Source organism: Urocitellus parryii, chromosome 6 (genome assembly GCF_045843805.1).
Source record: "Urocitellus parryii isolate mUroPar1 chromosome 6, mUroPar1.hap1, whole genome shotgun sequence".
NCBI lineage: Eukaryota > Metazoa > Chordata > Mammalia > Rodentia > Sciuridae > Urocitellus > Urocitellus parryii.
Window position 1 is genome coordinate 13,052,323 of NC_135536.1, and position 21,391 is coordinate 13,073,713.

The 21,391-nt window shown below is 57.3% G+C and overlaps 1 protein-coding gene across 1 annotated transcript in view; it reads right to left on the bottom strand.

The window, feature by feature from the left end:
* Rin3 (Ras and Rab interactor 3) overlaps window positions 1-20,109 on the bottom strand; it is a 108,299-nt gene extending 88,190 nt beyond the window's left edge. Inside the window, exon 1 of the mRNA XM_026394276.2 lies at window positions 19,860-20,109. Coding sequence (XP_026250061.2) covers window positions 19,860-19,903 — 44 coding nt within the window. The 5' untranslated portion in view covers window positions 19,904-20,109. The remainder of the gene's footprint in view (window positions 1-19,859) is intronic.
* Window positions 20,110-21,391: the final 1,282 nt, after the last annotated feature.

Sequence of the window (21,391 nt, forward strand, 5' to 3'; positions counted from 1 at the left end):
ATAAAACAGAAAGCCGCACACGCACACCCTCCCAAGGCCCGGAGTGCGTCACCTCCCCCATGAGCCCCAGTGTCCTCTGGGAAATGGGGGGAACATGCCACCTGCTTCAAGGGTCGTGTGGGGGTCAAACGGGATAAAGCAAATGAAGAACTTGGCTCACCACAGGGACAAATGCCAAGCGGGACATCAGGCCTGGGGACAGCTCTAGGAGGAGGGCAAGGCTGAAGGGACTCTGGGCAGGGCAGGGCAGGAATTCCCTGGGGATGGAGGTGGAGGGGACGCTCCCAGAGAGACCCGTGGAGCATCTGGCTTGGATGAGGGTGTGCGAAGGCACCTGTCGGGAAAACCCATCATTTGGACCCTCGCGTGAAAGCCAAAGCCCTGTGGCCGAGGCTCGCTGGGTCCCATGGCGGAAACGCCCCGTCATCTGACTGAAGGCCTCCAGGGGGACCACTCGGAGAAGCGATTCTCAGAAGCGATTCTGAGATGAAGCCAGTTCCCCTGAAATCTTGCTTCATGTGCTTTTCTACACTTTATTGGTTACTGAGGACAATCGCTGTCCCCACAAAGCTCCTCACCCAGGTAGAGAGGGCATGGGCACCTCCCACCCCGGGGTCTCGGGCCACCAGGTGGAACAGCCCCTTCTCCCACACAGGTAAGGTTCACCAACCGCCTTTCTGAGGGACACTGGACTGGATGTGGACACGCGGTCCCCAGCAATCGGCCAATGTCTACTTCGGTGATGTTTAATACAGCTGTGGAGTTGTGCAGCCATGACCACAGGGAATTTAGGACAATCTCGTCACTCCAGAAAGAAACTCCTTCCTCACGGGCGGTGCCCCCCCCATTTCCTCCTGCTGGCCGCTCCCCCACCCCACCCCAGGCCTGGAATCTACCGTCCGTCTTTACGGATCCACCTGCTCTGGGTATTTCCTCTACACGGGACCATACATACGTGGTCTTTCATGTGCGGTTTCTTTCACTTGGCAGAGTGTTTTCGAGGCCCATCCGTGTTGGAGGGGCCAGCAGAATTGATCAGGGCTTCCATATCAATGTTTAGTTGACAAATCATACTACATTTTAGTCATCCATTCAGCTGTTGATGGACGTGTGTGTTGTTTCCACTTTGGGGACTTTACAAATAATGCTGGTGACATTCATGTGCAAGTTTCTGCATGGAAGATGTCTTCAGTGCCCTTGGGAATATATCCAGCATGGAGTTGCCAGGACATATGGTAACTGACTTCCTGTTTTCCACAGCAGCTGTGCCACCTGACACTGCCACCAGCCACAGATGAGGGTTCTAACACCCCCATACTGTTCCAACCCTTGTTATATCTGTCTTTTTTATGGTAGGCACTCCAGTGCGTGTGACGCAGCATCTCCTTGCAGCTTTGATTTGCAATTCCCTGATGGCTATCAATGTTGAGTGCCTTTAATTTACAAATATTTGTTCCATTCTTTTTTTTTGGGGGGGGGGGAGAGGGATACTGAGGAGTGAACCCAGTATGGAACCACTGAGCCACATCCCCAGTGGTATTTTTTTTAATTTTGAGATTCCATCTCCTAAAGTTGCTCAGGGTCTCACTAACTTACTGAGCCTAGCCTTGATCTTCTGATCCTCCTGTCTCGGCCTCCAGAGTCACTGGAATTACAGGCGAGGGCCACCATGGTGGTTTGTCCTTTCACTTTCCTGGGAGTGTCCTTTGAAACACAGAAGTTTTAAATCTCGGTCAAGTCCCATTTGTGTCTTTTTCCTTCGGTGGCTTATAGTTTGGGTGCACGAGTAAGAATCCATTACCTACTCCAAGGCCATGACAATTTACTAAGAGTTTTTTGGCTTTAGCTCTTGCCTTTGGGTCTGCGTTCCATTCTGAGTTAATCTGTGTGTGGTGTGAGGTAGGGGTCCAACTCCATTCTTTTGCATATGGATATCAAGTAGTTCTAGCTCCAAGTGTGGAAAAGACAATTCTTTCTCTATGGAATTTTCTTGTCAGATTTTTAAATATCAACTGACTACAAGTTACGGAGTAGTTTTGGGTCCTCTTGTCATACTGTTGCTGTGCTTCTGACCATGCTGTGCATTCTTCTGACTCTGAGTCTCTGAAGCGCGGCAGGGCGATGACCAGTCACACTGACAGGCGTGTAGCCATCTATTCTGGATGCCCATCCTCTACGACACTGTTGGCTTTCTACAGCTACAATACTTGGGGCATTTTTCTTTTCTTCCTTCTTCCTTCCTTCCTTCCTTCCTTCCTTCCTTCCTTCCCTCCCTCCCTCCCTCCCTCCCTCCCTCCCTCCTTTCTTTCTTTCTTTCTTTCTTTCTTTTTTTCTTTTTTTGGCAGTGTTGGGGTTTGAACCCAGGGTCTTCACATGCTAGGCCATCCCCCTACCACTGAGCCCTCAGCCCGAGCTACACAATGCTTTGGATTGGAGGATGGGATCACACTGTGGAGACAAAGGGAGGTAAGGCAGGTGTCCGAGATGAGCAGAGCCAACGCTGAGCTCCTTGGGAGAGCAGGGGCGCTGCAGAGGAAGGGGTGGCGCAGAGAAAGGGGCGCTGCGGCTGCAGTCAGGAGACCGCAGGCTGCTCTTGCTCTCCACGTGCCCCTGGGCAACTCTCCGCAGTCTAGTCTGTAAGATGAGAGGGTTGAACCGGATCCAGGATGCGAGGAGGGTGAATTTCCGCGTGGACTCCCGTCTCTTGGTGGTATTGCTGAGACGGTCGCCCTGGAGACAGAGGATGTGGGGACCTGCCAGAGATGGCCGCAGGGCTCTGCAGGGAGGGCAGCGTCAGGGCCGGGCTGAGGCTCCCTCCAGCACTAAAAATTCCACAACTTTCTGACTCAGCAGACCCTTGGCCAGGGGCCACCCGAGGCTCCTGTTCCAAGCCAGGCTGGCCCTGCCCCAGGGCAGAGCCGGAGAGGGCGGGCGGCCAGGCCAGCCTCTGTGGCTTCCTCTCTGCCAGATCCTTTTTCCTGAACGAGTGTGACGCTGAGCCCTGGCTGCTGTCCCCTCCCACCCCTGGCCAGGCTTGGGTACATACAGGATCCACACCACGGCTACAGGCTGACCACAGAGGTCCATGGGGGTGAAGGAAAAGCAGCCACTTGAGAAACCTCCTTAGAAACGCCTGACAAATGCCTGCAGCCTGGTTTCAGGAGCTGAGTGATGGCACGAGGCCTCGGCCGCTCCACAGGTGCTTGGGCTCTTTGTACAGCGCTCGGAAAACCCTGTTCTGAGATGGTTCCCGGGGTTTCTCCTTAGGCAGAAAACCAAAATGCCTTCCATTTGGGAGGTGGGCCCAGGTGCACCTGGAGGCCCGGTCCTTGGTGGGTTAGCCCAGGAACCTGGACGGCTCTGTGCCCTGCCCACAGCCTCTCAGCGGAAATCACTTTGAACAGGTCTTCTGGGCCCGGAAGTGCTGAGGCCAGGTCAGGCTCTCTGGGTTCACACGTCACAGCCCACATCAAGGGGCCTCGCAGGTCAAAGGCTTCCAAATTTTCCACATCTGTGTGCCACAGGCCTTCTGCTGCTCGGAGTGGCTGCTGGGCACTGCCCGCCCCGGCCTGGCCTTCCTGACCCAACCAGGTGCTCTGCTCTTCCCTGAGTCCTGCCTGCAGAGCTGGTTCAACGTGGAACCCTCTGGCAGCTGCTCCACTGTGCCTCACCTGTTCCCGGACCTGTTTCTCAGATGCCCTGACTAAGGGCACACAGCCTCAGGCTCTTTGTGGCCTCTGACCTGGCTGCTCTGTCTTCACCTGGGTCTCTGCTGGGCAACCTGGGCACCCGTAGCATCCTGGGGACCTGAGCTGAGTCCTTCTACCTCCCTCTAGAGCCTCCTTTGGCTCACAGGTCCCAGCCTCTAAATGCCCACACCTGGCTAATTCAGCCAGGCCTGCTGACCACCCACCCTGCAAGGCTTCGGTCGGACAGTCCACTCACGTTGGGGCCCAGCTCACAGATGATGGTATCAGTTCTGTCCCCAGTGCTGTGTGCAGTGAGGACTTCAGTATGACAACAGCTGTGTGGCCTAGTGGTTTCAGTGAGGGCTTGAAAACCAGGAAGCCTGAATGAGAGTGTCAGCTTGGTGGCCTTTGCAAGAGATCTTACCTCTCAGCCTCGATCTGCATAGATCTTCAGCATGACCACCTAAGGTGGCTGCTGTAAAGGGCTCGGGACCCTGGTGCCTAGCAATGTTCAATGACTTGAGTGCAATTAGGGCACCCACCACGGGGCAGATGCCCGTGGAACTCATCATCCTGTCCACGCTCCCCCAAGACCCCCCCAAATGTCACTGAACGTGAAGAAGTTACTAGAGAAGACCGAATGTGGGAGACAAACATGGCCAGAACTGAAGCTGGAGGCTCAGGGCCCAGGAACCACCAAGGGCAAGGAGAGGCCCTGTGCACATCTGTCACGCAGGCCTGTTGGGACGGGCAAGGACAAGGGGTGTCCCACGGGAGCAGGGAGACGGGGCAACAGGTGGGACAGAGAATCCTCCCTCATACCTGTTTGTAGGAATTTGAACCTTGTAACTATGCTGCCTGTTCAAAGGACAATTAAAATGACTTAAAACTCTGACAAAGAAAAGTTCTCCGTAGCAGGATCTCAGGGTGCTGCCGAGCAGGCTCTGGGGGTGGGGGGGGACGATTCAGAGGACTCTGGGCTTCTTTCAGTGAGCACTCCATGAGGAAGGCCAATTTCCTCCTAGACCCTGCCGCAAGGAGATATTGCAAAAATGCAAATAAAGCTTAATGGGCAGAGCTGTCCCCTGCAGTGCGACTTACACTGTGAAAAACTAGAATCCGCCCCAGTGCTGGCCCGCCTCCCAGCGCTCTGTGTTCTAGCGCCTGGCTCCTCTGCAATCGTGTGCTCGGCCTGGTGCAGGACGGGAGTTCAAGAGAAAGACGTTTAACCACTGAGTGGTTAGGAAATATTAGTACCACTGGAGGTTGCAATGTGCATTCACTTCTGATCTACGGAGGAAGCAACTTTAGATATTCAACTGACTAAAAAGTACGGAAATAATGTCACTCTCACACATGCTCAGGGCCCAGCCTTCATGGAAGGCTAATCAGTAACTTCTAACCAGGACTGCAAACATACAAGCCCTTTGACCCTGCGATTGTGGAGACTTGTCTTTATAGACAGAACCCCGCGTGAGGACAACACGTGGTGCTCATTGGATTCACTGGAGCATTGTCCGTAAAGGAGAAGTGATTGGAAACAACCTAAATATCCATCAGCTGGGGACCAGGTAAACAAATGGAAGATTATGCAACTGCAAAAAAATGAGGAAGCTCTGTGCATGGATATGGAAAGACTTCCAGGGTGTGTGAGTGGCAAAAGCAAAGTGCAGACCTGTATGCAGTCCATACTCCCTTTTTGGAAAAAAATAAAAAGAAGAATTGTTTGCATCTGCATTGAGAAAAAAAAACAACAACAACTGGATGAAGACACAGGAAACCATTAGTGAGGCGGCAAAGGTGGGAATACATTTTTCCTGTACATCTTTTTCTTTATATATTTTTATTCTGAATCCTATGAACATATTACCTACTCAAAAAGAACTTGGTTATGTTCCCATAGCTTACTGTGTCCTGCGGCCATGCATCACTCTAACTGCTCTGCACACAGGAATAAGTTAGTCCTGTAGAAGGAACCCAGAGGGCAACCCTGGTATCAGCCCCATTCCACAGAGGGGGAAACAGAGCTAGGGACGTAAGCACTGAGTCTGCAGAGGTAGCAGGTGGCCGGGCTGGGTGTGAACCAGGGTGACGGGGTGCCCACGTGGGGAACACGAGACCCATGGCATCTCTAGCAGCCTGTGCAGAGAAAGGCGGAGACCAAACAAAGAAGCTTCCAGAAGATACAGAGGGACACCAACACCACCTGATGATGGAGAGACTTATAACAGTGCACATACACATGCACACTCACACACATGCACACCCAGATGCACACACACGCACACTCACACACATGCACACACTCACACACCCACATGCACAGACTCACATACATGCACACACTCACACACCCACACATCCCGACCTTGACCCAAGGTGTGAATGGGTCAAGCAGGACCCCCTGGAAGGTGTGGAGCACCATCTGGCCACGCAGGAGCCCAGTTCCGCACCTGGTCACATGCGCGACTCGTGCCCATCACTAAGGGGAAGGCACCACCGCAATAGGAAAGTGGGTGAGCGGCGTGGCCTGGCCCGTCACCCAGAGGGTGTCCAAAGGCCACCCAACCCCCGAAAGACTCTCAGCAGCTCGGGGAATCGGGGGATCTCAACACTCCCGTGAGAGCCCGGAGGAGGGGTCACGGGAAGGAAGACCCCGTGGACCTCGAGGACATGCAGGAACCGCGGTGCCCACCGTGGCTCTGCGTGGCAGCAGAGGCCGGTGTGATGGCAGCTCCGAGGGCCAAGAGTGAGATTCCTTCCTCTTTTACACTTTCGCAACACACCGGACTTGAACAACCAGCCTGCGTTCTTAGGATCATTAATTACTGTTATCAGAAAATAACAGGTGAAAATTTCAGGGACACAATAAAAATGGAAGACCAGTGACCCAGGAGCAAGACTCATGGCTCTGCTGGGGCCTCCCTCCCACGATACAGAGGGACGGGCAGGGATGGGGAGGGAGCCCCGCTGCCTGGCTGCACCCCAGCCCCCTGGACAAGCAGGCCTCACCCAGGGAGCAAACCGGCCGCCCGCCCCAACTGGGGCCTGTTGGCTTTCCCTGTGCCTCAGTTTCCTGAAATATTCTCGTGATCACAGGCTCAAGGAGCAGCGCAGGTCAGACAGGATCCTCTAAATGGAGAGGATGTATAAGCAGAGGAAGGCCATCTCTCAGGTAGACACCACGCAGACTGAAGGAATTAGAGTGACTCCACACTTCATTTCTGGGGGTGGTGGGTTTCCCTAGTTCACACGCTAGCCAGTGCGTCTAACAGAATCTGAGCGACGATGGAAACGTTCTGTATGTGCACCCTCCAACAGTCACCTTCGGTCACATGTGGCCACTGAGCCCACGAAACACGGCAAAGTCATCTTACTGAAATCGATGTCATGCGATGTGTAAAATAGCTACCCCTGGCTGCTGGCTTCCACACTGGACGTGGCAAGTCTAGACGTTTCGATTGTTCCAATCTCTTCAGTGTGTGTGTGTGTGTGTGTGTGTGTGTGTGTGTGTGTGTGTGTGTGTACTTGCCAGGTTTGTTTTCAACTAGAAAGAAATGACTTTAAGGCTCCATGCATGCCGGGTGTTATTGCCATCACCATCGCTATATTCGGAACATTCTTTGGAAAGGAAATTCCAGCCCTGGGTCCTTTGTCCTGGTGTCTGATGGCCCCTGCTCTTGGGAGTGGCTCCACCAGGCTAGCTACATGTCACAGCCTGGCTTTGCACAGACCCTGTCCTTCCTAGGCTTGTCCTCTACAGTCCCCTGGCTTCTAGAGACCCAGATCCTAGGCCAGCCTTGCTTCGGTGGCCTCCTCCCCAGGATGAACCAGGCTGGGAAAACAGGAGCAAGAGGCTCTGGGGCTCAGACAGCTGGATGGTCCTCAGTCCCCACCAGGAGCACGCACAGCACAGGCTTGCTGTGTGACCTCGGGCAAGTCTCCCTCTCTCTCTGGGCCTCATCTTCTCAGCAGTAAAATAAGAGAAAGGTTACTTGGCCCCATCTGCTTCAGGGGCTGCCGGGAGGGTGAAAATGACCGCGTAGGGCAGGACGTGAGGGGAGTCAGCCTGGCTCTCCAAAGCCGCCCTCCCAGGGGATACTGCCAGCATCAGGAGGTAGGAGCAGGGACACAGCCCTGACCTGACCCTGTAGGTGTGATACCTCCCCCCAACCCTGTGATGCTGAGCCACCCGCGGCCCACCTAACTGCTGCTGTGACCACATTTCCTCTTCTGGGGGATCAGTGTGACGTGTGTGCCTCAGGCTGATGGTGGGCGCCTCCTGGCCCAGGCCCACCTGGCACAGCCCTCGGCAGGCCACCTCCCCTGGCCTGAAACCCACCACTGGGCTCCCGTTCCCCATCCACCTGTGGCCCACTGCCCCGGTCAGTCGGCTGGGCCCTCCATGGTGAGGCCTGGCGTCAACCTCGGTGGGGTTTGGGAGGCAGGAGAAGCTGAGGACTCTGGCTGCTGCAGACTGAAGGTCTGTGTCCCCTAATGTGCAGGTGTGTCCCCCAGCGTGACGGAGTTAGGAGGTGGGGCCCTCGGGGGGCCAGGTCATGAGAGAGGTGCCCTTAGGACAGAGGCCCAGAGCACCCCTTGTGCAGGAAGAGGGCTGTCCCTGAACCAGGAAGTGGCCTCTCCAGACACTGAACCCACCTTCACCTTGATCTTGGACTTCCTGCCCTGGGACTGGGAGAAGGGCATGTCCATGGTGGTAAAGCTGCCCAGCTATGAGGAGGAGTCCTGGGGCCTGCAGGGCACACTGCACACCACCCAGCTACATGTCCTCCAGGGACTCCAAGGTCAGGGCTGCCAGCAGAGGTCAAGGTCGGGCCTGCCTCACCTTTCTGCACCTCCCAGGTTCTTCCTGGTGCCTGTTTGCATCAGGTCAGCTTGGGGAGGCTGGGGAGGCTGGGGAGGCTGGGGAGGCTGGGGAGGCTGGGAGGCTGGGGCGGCTGGGGAGGCTGGAGAGGCTGGGGAGGCCGGGGAGCCTGTGTAGGTCCCAGCAGCGGCCTTTCAGGGTCCAGGCACCCCTAAATCTCAGGGCTCTGCAGCAGCCCCAGAGCCTCAGGGAGCAGCACCGAGATGCCCGCAGGGGGCTAAGCAGAGGCTCTGGCCTTGGACAGACCTGGATTCAGGGCCTGGCTCTGTCACTCCGCCTGAGCTCTTCTGTCCAGCCACTTGCTGACCTCGGTTTCCTTGCCTGTCAGCTGGGGACTGCCACCCACCCCCCGGGGACCTGGGACGGTGAACTAAGAGCTCCTGGTGAAGTGACCTCAGACAGTCGGTGCCTCGTCAGGCCCACTCTGAATGGCGAGAATCCCAGGGGACTGAGGGTCCCCGGTCATCGTTGGCAGCACCCAGCAGGCGAGAGGGGTGCCTCTCTCCGGGACATGGTGCCGAGGGCTGGAGGAACGGCTCGGCCACACCTCGTGGTGCTTGGCTCCGCCCTGGCCCTGCAGAGGGCCTGGCCAGGTGCACCTCGGCCTCTCCAGCCACAGCCCCTGCTCACAGGCCTCTGGGGCCCACCCTGCTTCTCAGGCCACCCGTGGGTCCCTGCCCTTCTCCTGGGTCCCTCTGGCCTGAGGCAGCCCCTCCTCAGCCCTCTCCTGGGCGCCAACCTGCCACATGCTCACCCAACGAGCTCCTGCCCGCCCTGCTCTGGGTGTTCCTTACCGGCCCTAGCGACTGCCACTCAGCACAGTGTCCTCGGGGTCACCATCTGCCCCTGCAGGGTGCTGATCCGGCAGCCACAGCCCACTTTCCACCAGGAGTCACTGCCCTACCGAGGGGGCTCACGGTCTCACCAGCCACAGCGGGCGAGCTGGCTGCTGCAGGACCAGCGGCCAGGCGCAGTGTGCTGGTGGGTCTCCCGAGGGCCAGAGTCCCTGACCACACAGTGGCACCTCTGCATAAATTAGAGAAATATGCTCTTTACTCCGCCGTGGTGTAGGTCAGCCCCTGTCCCTCTTCCAACAGCTGTCATGTCACATGGCTCTGCAGAAGCATGAGATTTTGCTCCCACCTGCCTTTTTCTCAGCCAGGTACATTTGAACAGTGAACAACCTGAACCATGGTATATGACAGCCAGAGGCCTGACATATAGCCTGGGAGGCTTCTTGCAGGAGGCGGAGGCGGGGCCTGAGAAAGGAAAGAGCTCAGCCCCTTCCACAGGCTGGAGAGTGGCAGCCAGTGAAGGCTCTCATCCCTGGGGCCTCATAAAGGACTGGCCTACCCAGGCCTGCCTCGGGGAAACCACTTCCCATCTCTGAGCCACAGACTCATCTGTAGCAGGGGGCCCGGGGGCCCGGGGGTCGGGGGCCTCTGGGACAATGAACTCTTGCTGGAGCAGGAGTGGAGGGCCGTGACTTGAGCCGTGCTTTCTCATGACTCGTGGCTGCGTTTGTGCCGGGTACTTCCTGTGCAAAGGTGCAGGTCAAGATGGCCCAGCTGCTAGGGTGACGCCGGTGAGGAGCTGTACCAGTCGGGACCTTGAGCCCAGACACCAGGTCCGGGGAGAGAGAATTCTGCTTTACTGAAATTTTCTCACAAGTAAGCTTCGATGGCAAAACCTATAGAATAACGTGCTGGGCCAGCTCTGGTCCTGCTCCTCCCTCGGGGGACGAGGTCCCACCTGGCCCCAGCTCTTCCTCTCTGTGTGTCCGTTTGTCTTTTCTCAATTTCCCATCAACCCTTGCTGGTCGAGGTAAGCAAGGGCGGGCGTTGCTCCAGCCAGCGGAAACAAGGCCCCCGCCTGTCCTTCGAGCCCTGTTGAAGGCCCTGGCCCAGCCTGGGGACACAGCCCACCCTGCCTAATCCCAGGCCACACTGGGCCTCTCACACACAACCCCAGCCCTTCCTGGACCTCAGCGGCTCTTCCGGGCTCAGAATGAGTCTGCTCTACCCGGAAACGGGGGTCAAGGCCCAGCCAGGTCAGGACAAGCCTCTCCCAAGTCCGGGCCAAGAAGGTCAGCCTAAGCCTGGCCTGGCCCCCAGTAATACTCAGCGAAGAGAGGGTCCTGAGCACAAGGGGGCAGCCACAGCGCAGACCCCGGGTGGGTCCGAGACCTGCTCCCAGGAGCCGCAGAACATCCGCACAGGGACGGTCTGCCCAGGAGAGCTCTGGACCCAAAGCACCGACAGGGAAGCCGAGGCTGGGTGAGAGCAGGGCTTCCTTGATCATCAAAGCACAGGATCTGGGAGCCACAAACACACACGGAATGAACAGGCGGAAGTTTCTAGTGAAATCTAAAACTCACAAACATGCAACACGAGAAAAAAGATTTGCAATCTAATCCCTGAAACGTGAGCCTGTCAGTGCAAAACTACCTCCCTGCTCTCTTCCTCCTTCCCACCTCTGCTAGGAAATAGAACGTAGGGAGAGCCGTGTCTGGTGCTCTGGACAAGAGAGAGAACATTCTGTTAGTTAGAATTAAGTTTGTCTGGAAGTGACAGAAAATCTAAAATAACAGTGACTTAAGCAAGGTACATATGTATTCCTCTCCTATATAAAACTCTTGGTAAAATGAAGCTCCGACGTGTCTGGGACCTTTACTGTACTGTTATCCCACGCTGTACAGATTCTACTCTTAAGTTTACCTCAGAGTCTAATATGGCTCCTTTAGCTCCCACCATTATCTCTGCATTCAAGTCAACAGGAAAGAGAAGGACATTCCCTTCCACTTTAAGGCACCTTCAAGCAAACTGCACTCCCCACCGATAGCTCACCAGGCCACATCTCGCTTTAAGGAAATCAGGAAATGTTTGGCTAAAACTTACACCTAGCTAAGATTCAGGGGCCAATGCACAGGCTCTGCGCCACCCTCCAGCTCAAAGACTCCAGGATGGTGACCCATGTCAAGGAAGCGGTCCCCAAACCCTAGACCCACAGAGGTTCTCAGGATCTTCATTTAAGACAGGAGACCTGGAAGGAAACCAAGAAGTCCACACAGGCACAGGACTAGGCAGCTCCACCCACTGGCGGGACCACTCACGATGGCTGTGGCGACGGGGGTGGGCAGTGCATGTCCACAGCACACACCGGGCCAGGTGGCAGAGAACCACCGTGAGCGTGCCCACCCAGGTGAACAGAGCACCCGGGACCAGGCACAGATCCCAAGAGATAAAACGTGCTCAGTGCTTTCAATTCCACTTTGTGTCTCTGTGTTTGCACTCTTCAAGTGTAGAACAGACGCCACGTTTTTAAAATCCATAGTGTCCACACACACACACACACACACACACACACACAACCACAGGCCTCAGCAGCCTCAGAGCCTAAAGAGCTAAGAGCAACCATCTCAGGTGCTCTGACGACACCCCGGGGAGGCAGTGGCCACCCCCTGCCTAGGAGAGGACAAGGGTTCACAGCAGGTTCAAGTGCAGCCTCTTGCCCAGGGTCACGGAGCTTCCAAGTGGGGCGTGGGCCTGTGGGCTCCGTCACCGTGTGGCCAGGCCCTTCACACTCAGCACCCTTCCCTACCCCGGGCAGGCTCAGCAGGGCCCCACCCACTTGTCCCACCCACTTTCCCACTCAGTGCCCTCCTCCTCCTCCCCGAATTCCCTCCTCTGTAAATGCCACCTCTGCCAGGGAGTCCTCCCCGATCACCACAGCCATGTGTGATAGAGCTCCGCACCTCTGCAGGGGCCCTCGCCTTTGATTATGTGCACCTCTCTCCTACCTCCCTGTAAAGTGCCAACTCCTGAAAGTCCAAGAGTTCAGGAAAAGGGTGGAAGGACGGGTGGATGGATGGGTGGATGGATGGACAGGTAGATGGATGGCTGGAGGGTTGGTAGATTGGTGGATGGATGGATGGACGGATGGGCAGGAGTTTAGGTGAGGAAGACATTCATCAAGGGAAAAAAAAATGCCTGCATTCATTTCAGATTGATGCTCTGTCCAAAATGTCCAGATCAGAAAGATACAAACATAATCAATGTGACCTTCAGAAGCCATCGGCTTTGAACTGTCCTTGCTTTGAACTTCAACATCCTAGAGACATCTACAAGATCCACCTGTGACACTGAGAGTAAGGAAACCGGGGACCTGGAGGTTGGGGAAAGAGGTCCTGGGTGAATACTTTCTTGGCAGCCTGACCTTTAGCCAGAGGCCATCAGGTTGTGAATTCAGACGCAAGGTCCCTTGGCACAATGGGGAAACCTTTGGTGACCCAGTCATGGAGCCCTGGGAAGCCTGTGGAGGAGGGCAGGGCTTCTCCATCACTGTCCTGCCCCCGGGCTCCCGTCTCCTCTTCCCCTCCCTGGTCTTTTGGAACAGGCTCCTCCATCCGTCCAGACACCGCCTGTCCACGACGGTCAGGAGCTGAGCGTTTGAAGTCTCATCTCTTAACGACAGAATCAAAAGCTCTCGGCTTTGCTCAGGATCAGTGGTAGGATGGGGAGCATGTCCTGCAGAAGGGCCCCTCTTGTGTGTCCCCTCCTGGTGGGTTCAGGGTCCCCACTCCTGCCACCCTCTCCTCGAATCCTTGCTGACAGGCTCCAGGCTTGTGGATGGAGCCAGCGCTGGGGACCTCTGGCCTGGCCTGGTCCCTGGACGGGAGGCTGGGGCCGTGTCCTGGAGGCTGGTGCCGGCACCCCATGGGGTGGGGCCTGAGGGAGTGTGCCACCGCTTCCAAAGTACCCAAGCTTCCACCCCAGCTGCTCCCCAGGCCGTTCAGTCTAGAAGGAGCTGACATTCTGCAGGACATCCGTTCATTCTTGTAAATTCTGCTGAGTGGGGTTCGTGAGGCCCCGGGAATCGCTGGCCAGGTGGGATGCGGGGCTCTCCCGAACACTAGCCTCATTTCTGCTCTGGGGGCAGGCTCCCCTCCTCAGGGGCCACCCTGGGTTTCACCTGGTGACACTGTGGAGAGGTCAGGGTCACCAGCCCCACCGGCACAGGGGCAGCAGGAGGGAGGCTACAGCTGCAGGAGCCCATTCCCTCAGCCTGGCAGCACCTCACCTCTGCGCAGCCTCTGGGGGGACCAGAGGAGGCCCCCAGGCGACCACCATGTCCCCTGTCCCCATGTCCCCAAGGGGCTCCACTCACTGCTCCAGGCACCTCAATGCCAGACCAAGGCCCCCCTCCTGGGAGACACCCCGATCCACGTCCCGTCAGCAGGTTGTCCCAGGAAGCCCTGGGCCTTGTCCCAAGATAGGGGGCTACCAAACCAAACAGGCTTTCCAAAAAGAGTCTTCAAAATAAACCCACAGCAGTGAAAAGATGTGTCCTTCCAGGTCCCGGGTCAGGGAGCTGACCCAGAAGTCTCCTTCCTGGGTCTCTGTTTCTGAGAGAAGTGTACCTAGGTGTTCTGGACTGTTCCTCAGGCTGCCCTTCCAGCATGGGTGGGAAGAGGCTGCCCATCTGCAGCGGCACTTCAGCCCCTGACCCTTCGCCTGCCTGGGGGCTGGTCCTGCAGGGAATCCCTGAACGTCAGACAGAGCAGGGACCTTGGAGATCTCGAGCTCAGTCCTCAGGTGGGAAACTGAGGCCAGAGAGAAGAGGGACTGACTGCCTAGGAAAAGAATCCCCAACACCACAGGGCACAGGACCCTGGAATATCCTCCGGTCTCTACTGACAGTCCTCCAGCACCCAGCTCCCCAAGCATCTTCCTAATCAGCAAAGGACAGTTCCAGGAAAGGACAGTGTGGGCACCTTGTGTATACACACACACACACACACACACACACACACACACACACGCACACACACACACACACGCCCTTAGATTCCTGGTTTCTCAGTGGCCCAGAGACCTGCATTTGGGAGAGGGAGAAGGGGATAAGCAGGGTCCCCACTCAATTCCCTGGGTGACCAGCCATCCCCCTCCTTCTGGGTTGGGGGAGGGGGTGTGGTGGCCTTGGAGGGTCCCCACCTGCTGGAGAGGGGAGCTGCTGGGCTCCCCACCCCCAGGCCTGACCCTCCCCACCCCAGGTCTGGGCAGTTTTACAAATCCCTCCAGAGTTCAGGGTACTTGAGGCACAAAAGAGAAACTGGCTCGGAGATTTTCAGACTCCACTCAGGATACCACAGCCCACAAGCACTTACTGAGTGCCGACTGTGCGCAGGACACAGGATATGGACACGGGAGATCTGACTCCTGTGTAGAATTTTATAATCTGAGTAGGAAGACGTGATACTGAGTGGGTTTTGGCTCCTTTAAATTTGCTAGGAAAAAAGGGTTTTCATGCCAAAGAAGTTATGCAGGTTCCCCAAAGAGGAATCCCATGAGCCTGCCCAGGTGGAGGGCTTCCCGGAGGAGGTGGGCCCTTTAAAAGGGGCAGAAGGAGTGCAGAGGTCACCCTGGCCTGCAGGACCTTCATGGGCAAAGGCGTGAGGTGACACACTGGGGAGGACAGAGGAGGTGAGCTGTGTGTGGCTTCGAGCTAGACTGGGCTCCTCAAAGGCCTTTCAATAAGACAGCAAGACCTCAGGGTGACCAGGGGACCTCGGGGGACAGGCTTTCCCCCTGCCTGGCATGAGCACCTTCTGTCTTCACCAGCGAGAACCTTGCCACCAAAAGGGCTCATTGCAGGGAGCGGGTGGGGACCAGCAGTGTGGCGCATGCGTGGAAGTGACCCCTCTTGCCTTCAGTGGCTCTTGGGGACCCTCCACATTTCAGATGCCCCTGGGGACAGGAGCAGTGCCATTTCCTGGTTCTCAGATCAAGTGGCAGGCTTGGGGTAACAGGACATCACCAGACATTCTAGAATTGGCCACCAGATCAGCATGGAGTGGCCCCCAAGAACAAGACGATTTGTGGCCCCCCACTTCTAAAGATGACCCTCCCAACAGGGGGCAGGGGGCTGGCAGAGGAGGCAAACCAGAGGGCAAGGGGTTGTCTGGGTCACTTCCCTCCCTGGGATCTCTCTGGCACAGAGCCCCATCCCTAGAGTGCCCAGGACCCCGCTGTGGGCGGCCCCCACATGCCCTGCCACGCTCACCCATCTCCCCGGCCAGCTTTTCCTTCCCAGCCGACTGGTGTCAGGCCCTCTGGGAAGCCACCTGTCACCCAGCTCCGGGTCCACAACCCAGGTGCCCTCCCTGCCCGGCCCTGTCCCCCACTGCCCCACCTCCAGGCCTTTGCTGGGGCTTTCTCTCCTGCCCTCCCCCTCCCTCCTTGCCGGCTGCCCCCCTCAGTTGTCACTGTCTAGATGACAGGCGCAGAGGGATGACTCACTAGCCACGACAGTGTCAGAGGGAAGAATCTGTGGTCATCTGTCACTCATTTCTTACTCCTCGCTGCTCTGGCCTGTGGCCGGGAGGCCCTGCCGCGGGGCTGGGACCCTGTCTGCCACACGGAGCTCCAGGGGAGGAGGTTGAGGGCTCCTGGTGCCTCCTTCTGCTTCCTGGAGACCAGGTCCCGGGGGCCTCCACTGTGGATCTGGGGATCTCCTGGATTTTAACAGGAAGGTATCCTGGGGCTGCAGGGGGTGGGGGGATTTTCAGCTTTTAACACTTGTGGCTTCAGTGACGATCACTGCATAGGGCTCCAGGCCCGGGTCAGGGTACGGGGGAGGAGGGCCTCAGGGGGAGAGAGGCTGGGTCCCCTCATCACAAGCAGACCCGCCCGCCTCCCCTGTCCTCTCAGCTGCTTCTTGGGGGAGGTCCTGGGGCTTCTGGGGGCCAGGGCTGGTGAGAAGCCTTCGAGGCTGTGGCCAGAGTCTCCTTCAGGGTCTGGAAGGACACGTGGGAACACCAGACCTTCAAAGCAAGGAGGCCCAGGTCAGGGCGCAGAGCTGAGCCCATGGCTCAGACTGAATCATGGCTGGCCCTGCCCAGGGAGAGCCCCATCTGGGCGCCTGGAGTGATGGGAGGGCTCCGGAGGGCTTCGGCAGGACCCCTCTACCATCTCAGGCCTGGACCTGAGTTCCACTCTTCTCTGTGGGGTCTCCATTCCCTGGTTGTGACACTGGGGGCTTGGATTAGGGCTGTGACGGGCACATTTCTTCCCAAGGCGGGTTCTTTTGCAGATGAAACTTCACACAGACACTCAAACAGCAAACCTGTGGAAATGCACCTGGTGCCCGCCATGGAGGGGCAGCGTGGGGTGACAGCCAGGTCTCCCCTGAGCCCCAAACCACTGGCCCTAATGCCCTCTAAGAGAAGACCGTCTCAGGTGACTTCTCCACTCCATTGGGCATCTGAACCCTGAAGCCCTGGTCCCTTAGCCATCTCAGCCTCGCCTGTCATTCCCGGCTCTTCTTTCCCTCCATGTCACCTGGAATCCATCGGCAAATCCAGAGGCTCTGTTGTCTTGTGTCACCACTGCCCACCTCGTCCTGGCCTCTCCTGGCCCTTCAAGGCCTGTCACAGGTCTCTCCGCTTCTCTTTCCGTTCCACCTACAGTCTGTCACCCTCTGTGCAAACTGTCCTGTGGCCCTGGCTTACTCAGAGAACTCACCAAAGCCTTTCCGGCCCTCTGGGGCCCCACCTCCCTCTGTCCTGACTCTCTGCTCCCCAGGCAGCCACATCCCCCCGGGATTGCTCTTGCTTTAAGGCCTCTGCTAAATGTCCTGTCCACGCTGTGGCCGCTCCTGCCCACGTGTCCAGAATGTCCCCCTGGGCTCCCCACACCTCCTAGGCTGACTTTCTGTCTCTTCTTGGTAGAACACCAGCCTTGCAGGGGCAGGGGCATGGTTGAAGCCTGGGCCCAGCCCTGCCCAGTGCAGACTGCTAAATGAATATTGAATGAATGGCAGAGTCTGAAAGGTGAGAGGAAGTCCCTGCACCCAGGGCACTAGGCAACCTGTCTGCATTTTCTCTCTGCCTAGCCAATGTTTTCAAAAAGAAGTAGGAAGGGTTTACTTGCAAAGATCCTCCAGGGACCAACACTTAAGTGGCAGCTTCCTAGCCCCGTGGAGGTGAGGCAGGATGCATTCCCTAGTTATCTGAGCATCCTTCCCCCAGAAGGAAGGAGGGGCTCTGGAATAGCAGGGTGGAAGGACACATGCCACCAAGGACTCAGGACACCACCTTGAGTGGCTTGGGGGGGAAGGGCCTTTGAGTCTTTGCCTCCTGATCTTTGGGTACTGTAACGTCTGGGGTATGCCAATAAGGAGCAATGAATGTGGGGGTCATACCCCCAAACTGCACTGTAGTACCTGAGGGTCAAGAAGGATCAGGCTCCTATCAGAAGAACAGGGTAGAAATCAGACGAAACAAATTGCACTGCTCAAGTTTCCTAGACTTCTGTCAGTTGGAAAGGCTGTCCCTCTGTCACTAGAGCTAAGCAAGTGCATTTCAAGAAGGTTGTCAAGGGCATTCCTTTGCCTGGCACAAGGTTAAAGAAGATGCTACCTATGAACCCTTCCAACCCAAAAGATCCTCTGCAATAGAGCCGCATGGTTAGCAGCAAACCAAAACTCTCAGAGTGTTTAGGATGGACCAGGCAGAGCTCTGAGCAGGTGCATTCTGAAATGGCACTATAAACGCATGCTGCCTGTGGGCAGCTGCTTAAATACAACTCATCCAGTCCAGGAAGCAATCCTATGCAGCAGGTGGTGTTGAATTTACAGAGAGGGAAAGGCAAGCTCTCTAGTCCAAGTGAGCAAAAGGAGGATCACACCTTTTTATTACAATAACTATTGAGGGTTTTCCCAATAGGCCAAGGTGCTACACCATTTCTCTGGATTTAATACTTAAAACAACAGCAAAGAGGAGTTAATACTGCATAGTCTCATGAAGTATACTGAAGCACAGACAGGCTAAATAACTGAATAGGTGAAGAACAATGAAAGGTAAGAGGAAATGGGTCAGGCTAGGTCATCCCTGGGAAAAATGGGAAGTAGGTAAGGTCAGGCCCCAGCCACTTGTCCTCCCTCCTCCCAGATCCTGGCCAATTCCACCCTGCAATCTGGGGTGTGGCAGACACTTGCCTCCGGGGCCCCTTCCCCATTGGAATCCCCAGTCCTTCCCACAAGATGGTATTTGTCTTTGCAGGGTGGCTTCCAAGGAAAAGTAAGCATTCAGGGTCCAGAATTTGTGGGCTGGGGCTGCAGTGGAGGAAGGGAAGGAGTTCAGAAGAAGGGAGGCTTCCAGAAGAGATTAAGGACCCCTCCAAGGCACTCCCAGTCCCTCCCACCCAAGGGGTCCTCACCTCCAGCTGTCCCCCAATCTCCGCCTGCACAAGATCCGCCCAACTCTTCTGTTGGGCTTAGAACTGAGGCCCTGGGAGATGAGGTCACAAGGCTAGAGGAGGCAGCGGCAGGGTGTCCATCATGAAACAGACCCGGGACTTTCAAACCGCAAAGCAGGGAATGGATCCCCGAGACGCGCTCATGGACCATGGCACCCAAAAAGATTCCAAAAGGCTCTCCCAGGAATCTGCCTTAACAAACTTGAAGCTTCCCGGGCGCCCTCTGGGATAGATCGGGCGACAGGTTTCTCTGCGGAGCGCAACCCTAATGCATGAGATTGCAAGGTGGGGGCAGGCGAGGGGGAGGTGAAATCAGACGCTAGGGAGCCCTCTGGGAAGTCGGTTCCCAAACCTTTCAGCTTTATGCGCTCAAAGCTGTGTCCCCCGCTCCAGGGCCCGGCAAGATCATACCCACCCGGTGCACCCTGGACCCTCCCCAACCACTAGGCTCGGCAAAGTCCTGTCCAAAGGTCATTGCCCCAGGCCCGGCCAGTTCAGCGGGGGAGGGGATCATGGTGGGCCCTCTGTCCCAGCAAACGGATCAGCTGAAATTTCGGATCGCCTGAAATTGCGGGGGCCTTGGGCCCCCTATCCCGCGCTCGGAGGGACCCCAGGACCAAGGGCGCGCCCCGGGGCTCAGGCGGAGCTGCGGTGCTGCAGGCTGGCGGGGCCCTGACCGCGCACACTCGCACGCAAAGTTCAGACCAGGCAGGAGCCAGAGGGGACAGCCGCGTTTACACCCGCGCCGCGGCTCTGGCAGATAGAGGCTCAACCCTAGAAAGCCCGGCGCCCGGCCGCGAGCGTGTGCTGGTCTCCCGGTGTCCGGGCTGAAAAGTTGAGCCAAGTCGTCGGTTGCTGCAGAGTCACCCTTCCCCGAGGAACCGCGGGCTGGCCTCGGCCGCGGCTGGGTTCCCACACGGCCCGAAGTGCGCGGTGCGGGGTCTCGGAGCCCGAGGACTCCCGGGGACGGAGAAGTGGGGTGGGGAGGCCGAGCAGCCCCCCGGGAGAGCGGCGCCCGCCCCGACTTACCCCTGGGGGTCCCCGCGCGCGGGCGCCCCGGCCCGTCGGATCATGCCGCCGGCAGCTCGGGCACGGTGCTGGGAAGGGCTCAGGCGCCGCGAGGCGCGGAACGCGGTGGCCCCGGTGCCCACATGTCCCTGGCGCTGGCCCTCGGGATGGGCCCCGGCCGGCGCCGCCGCCAGCCCCGCGCCGAGTGGGGAAGCCGCCGCCGCCGCCGCGCTCTGGGGCTTTCGCTCCCTTCCACTTCCTGTATCGCAGCGAGCGGGGCTTTCAGGAAGAGGCTGGCCTTGGTGGTCAAGGGTTTTTTGTCAAAAGCCATTCGGCGGCGGCTTGCGGCCCGGAGCCCCCTGGGGCACACGGAAGCCGGGCGGCCGCGCCCCCGGGGCCGGGCCTGGCAGCGGGCGGTGCCCGGGCAGAGGCGCCCAGCGCGGGCGCCCAGTCTCGGGGTGCCGCCTCCACCCGCTGGGGCTGCAGCCCGGGGCTCCGGAGAGGGAAACCCAAATGAACCCAACTGGGCTGGGAAAGGAGGCCCTCTCCCCTCCGACCCGCCCCGACCTCTGCCGGCAGGTGGGGAGGCCTGGAGCGGGAGTTCCTTGGTCCCACGGGAAGCCAGGGCTTTGCCTCCGGTCTGAAGGGTTTGGAAATCGTTCAAGGACAGCCTCAGACGGGAGGCAGGGCGCCTCCTTGGCATCTCTGACAGGTGGCCTCTGTCTTGTCTTGGATCCCTCCTCCTCTATGAGCTCCTTATCTAACAAGGCTGGCAATGACTCATCTGTGCCACGGGGCACCTAGATGCTGGCAGAGGGAGAAGGCCAGCAGGTGACATCCTCAGCAACCCAGGTGGCCCCCGGAGACCTCCCTTCAAGCACTCAAAAAATGCCCCCTTTTGAGCCTGCTGTGCTCCCAGAGCATTTTGCCGAGTGATGGGGTAGCACCGGACCTTAGGGAATCAGTTCCTCTAAAGCAGGGTTTCTCTCCACCTGAGCACTATGGACAGCAGGGGCAAGTTAATGTTTTGCTGTTGGGCCACTTGATGCACTGTGGTGGGATGTTTAGCAGTGCCCTTCACCTCTACCCACTAGATGCCAGCAACACACCACCCCTCTGTTAAATGGAGCCTTCTGGTGGCAGTGTGACATGGTGCAGCCCTTGAGGTTTGGGGACAGTCTGGTAGTTCCTCAGAAGGCAAAACAGAGTTGTCCTGTAATCCAGTGACTCCCTCCCAGGTCCATACCCAAGAGAAATGACAACTCCTCTACACAGAAACTTGCACATGAGTGTTTATATCAGCATTGTTCCCAGAGCAGTCAAAGCCTGGAAGTGACAGTGTCCCTTGGTTGGTGAGCAGTGAGCACAGGGTGGTGCCATTATGTCAGGGGATATTATTTGGCCATCCCTAAGGAAAGAAGCACTGATAACATGTTACCACATGGATGACCCTTGAAAACTGACTAAGCAAATACTCAGAACAGGCAGATTCACAGAGACAGTCACTGGTGGTTGCAAAGAAACTGGGAGCAGAAGAGAAAGTGAGGAATGAC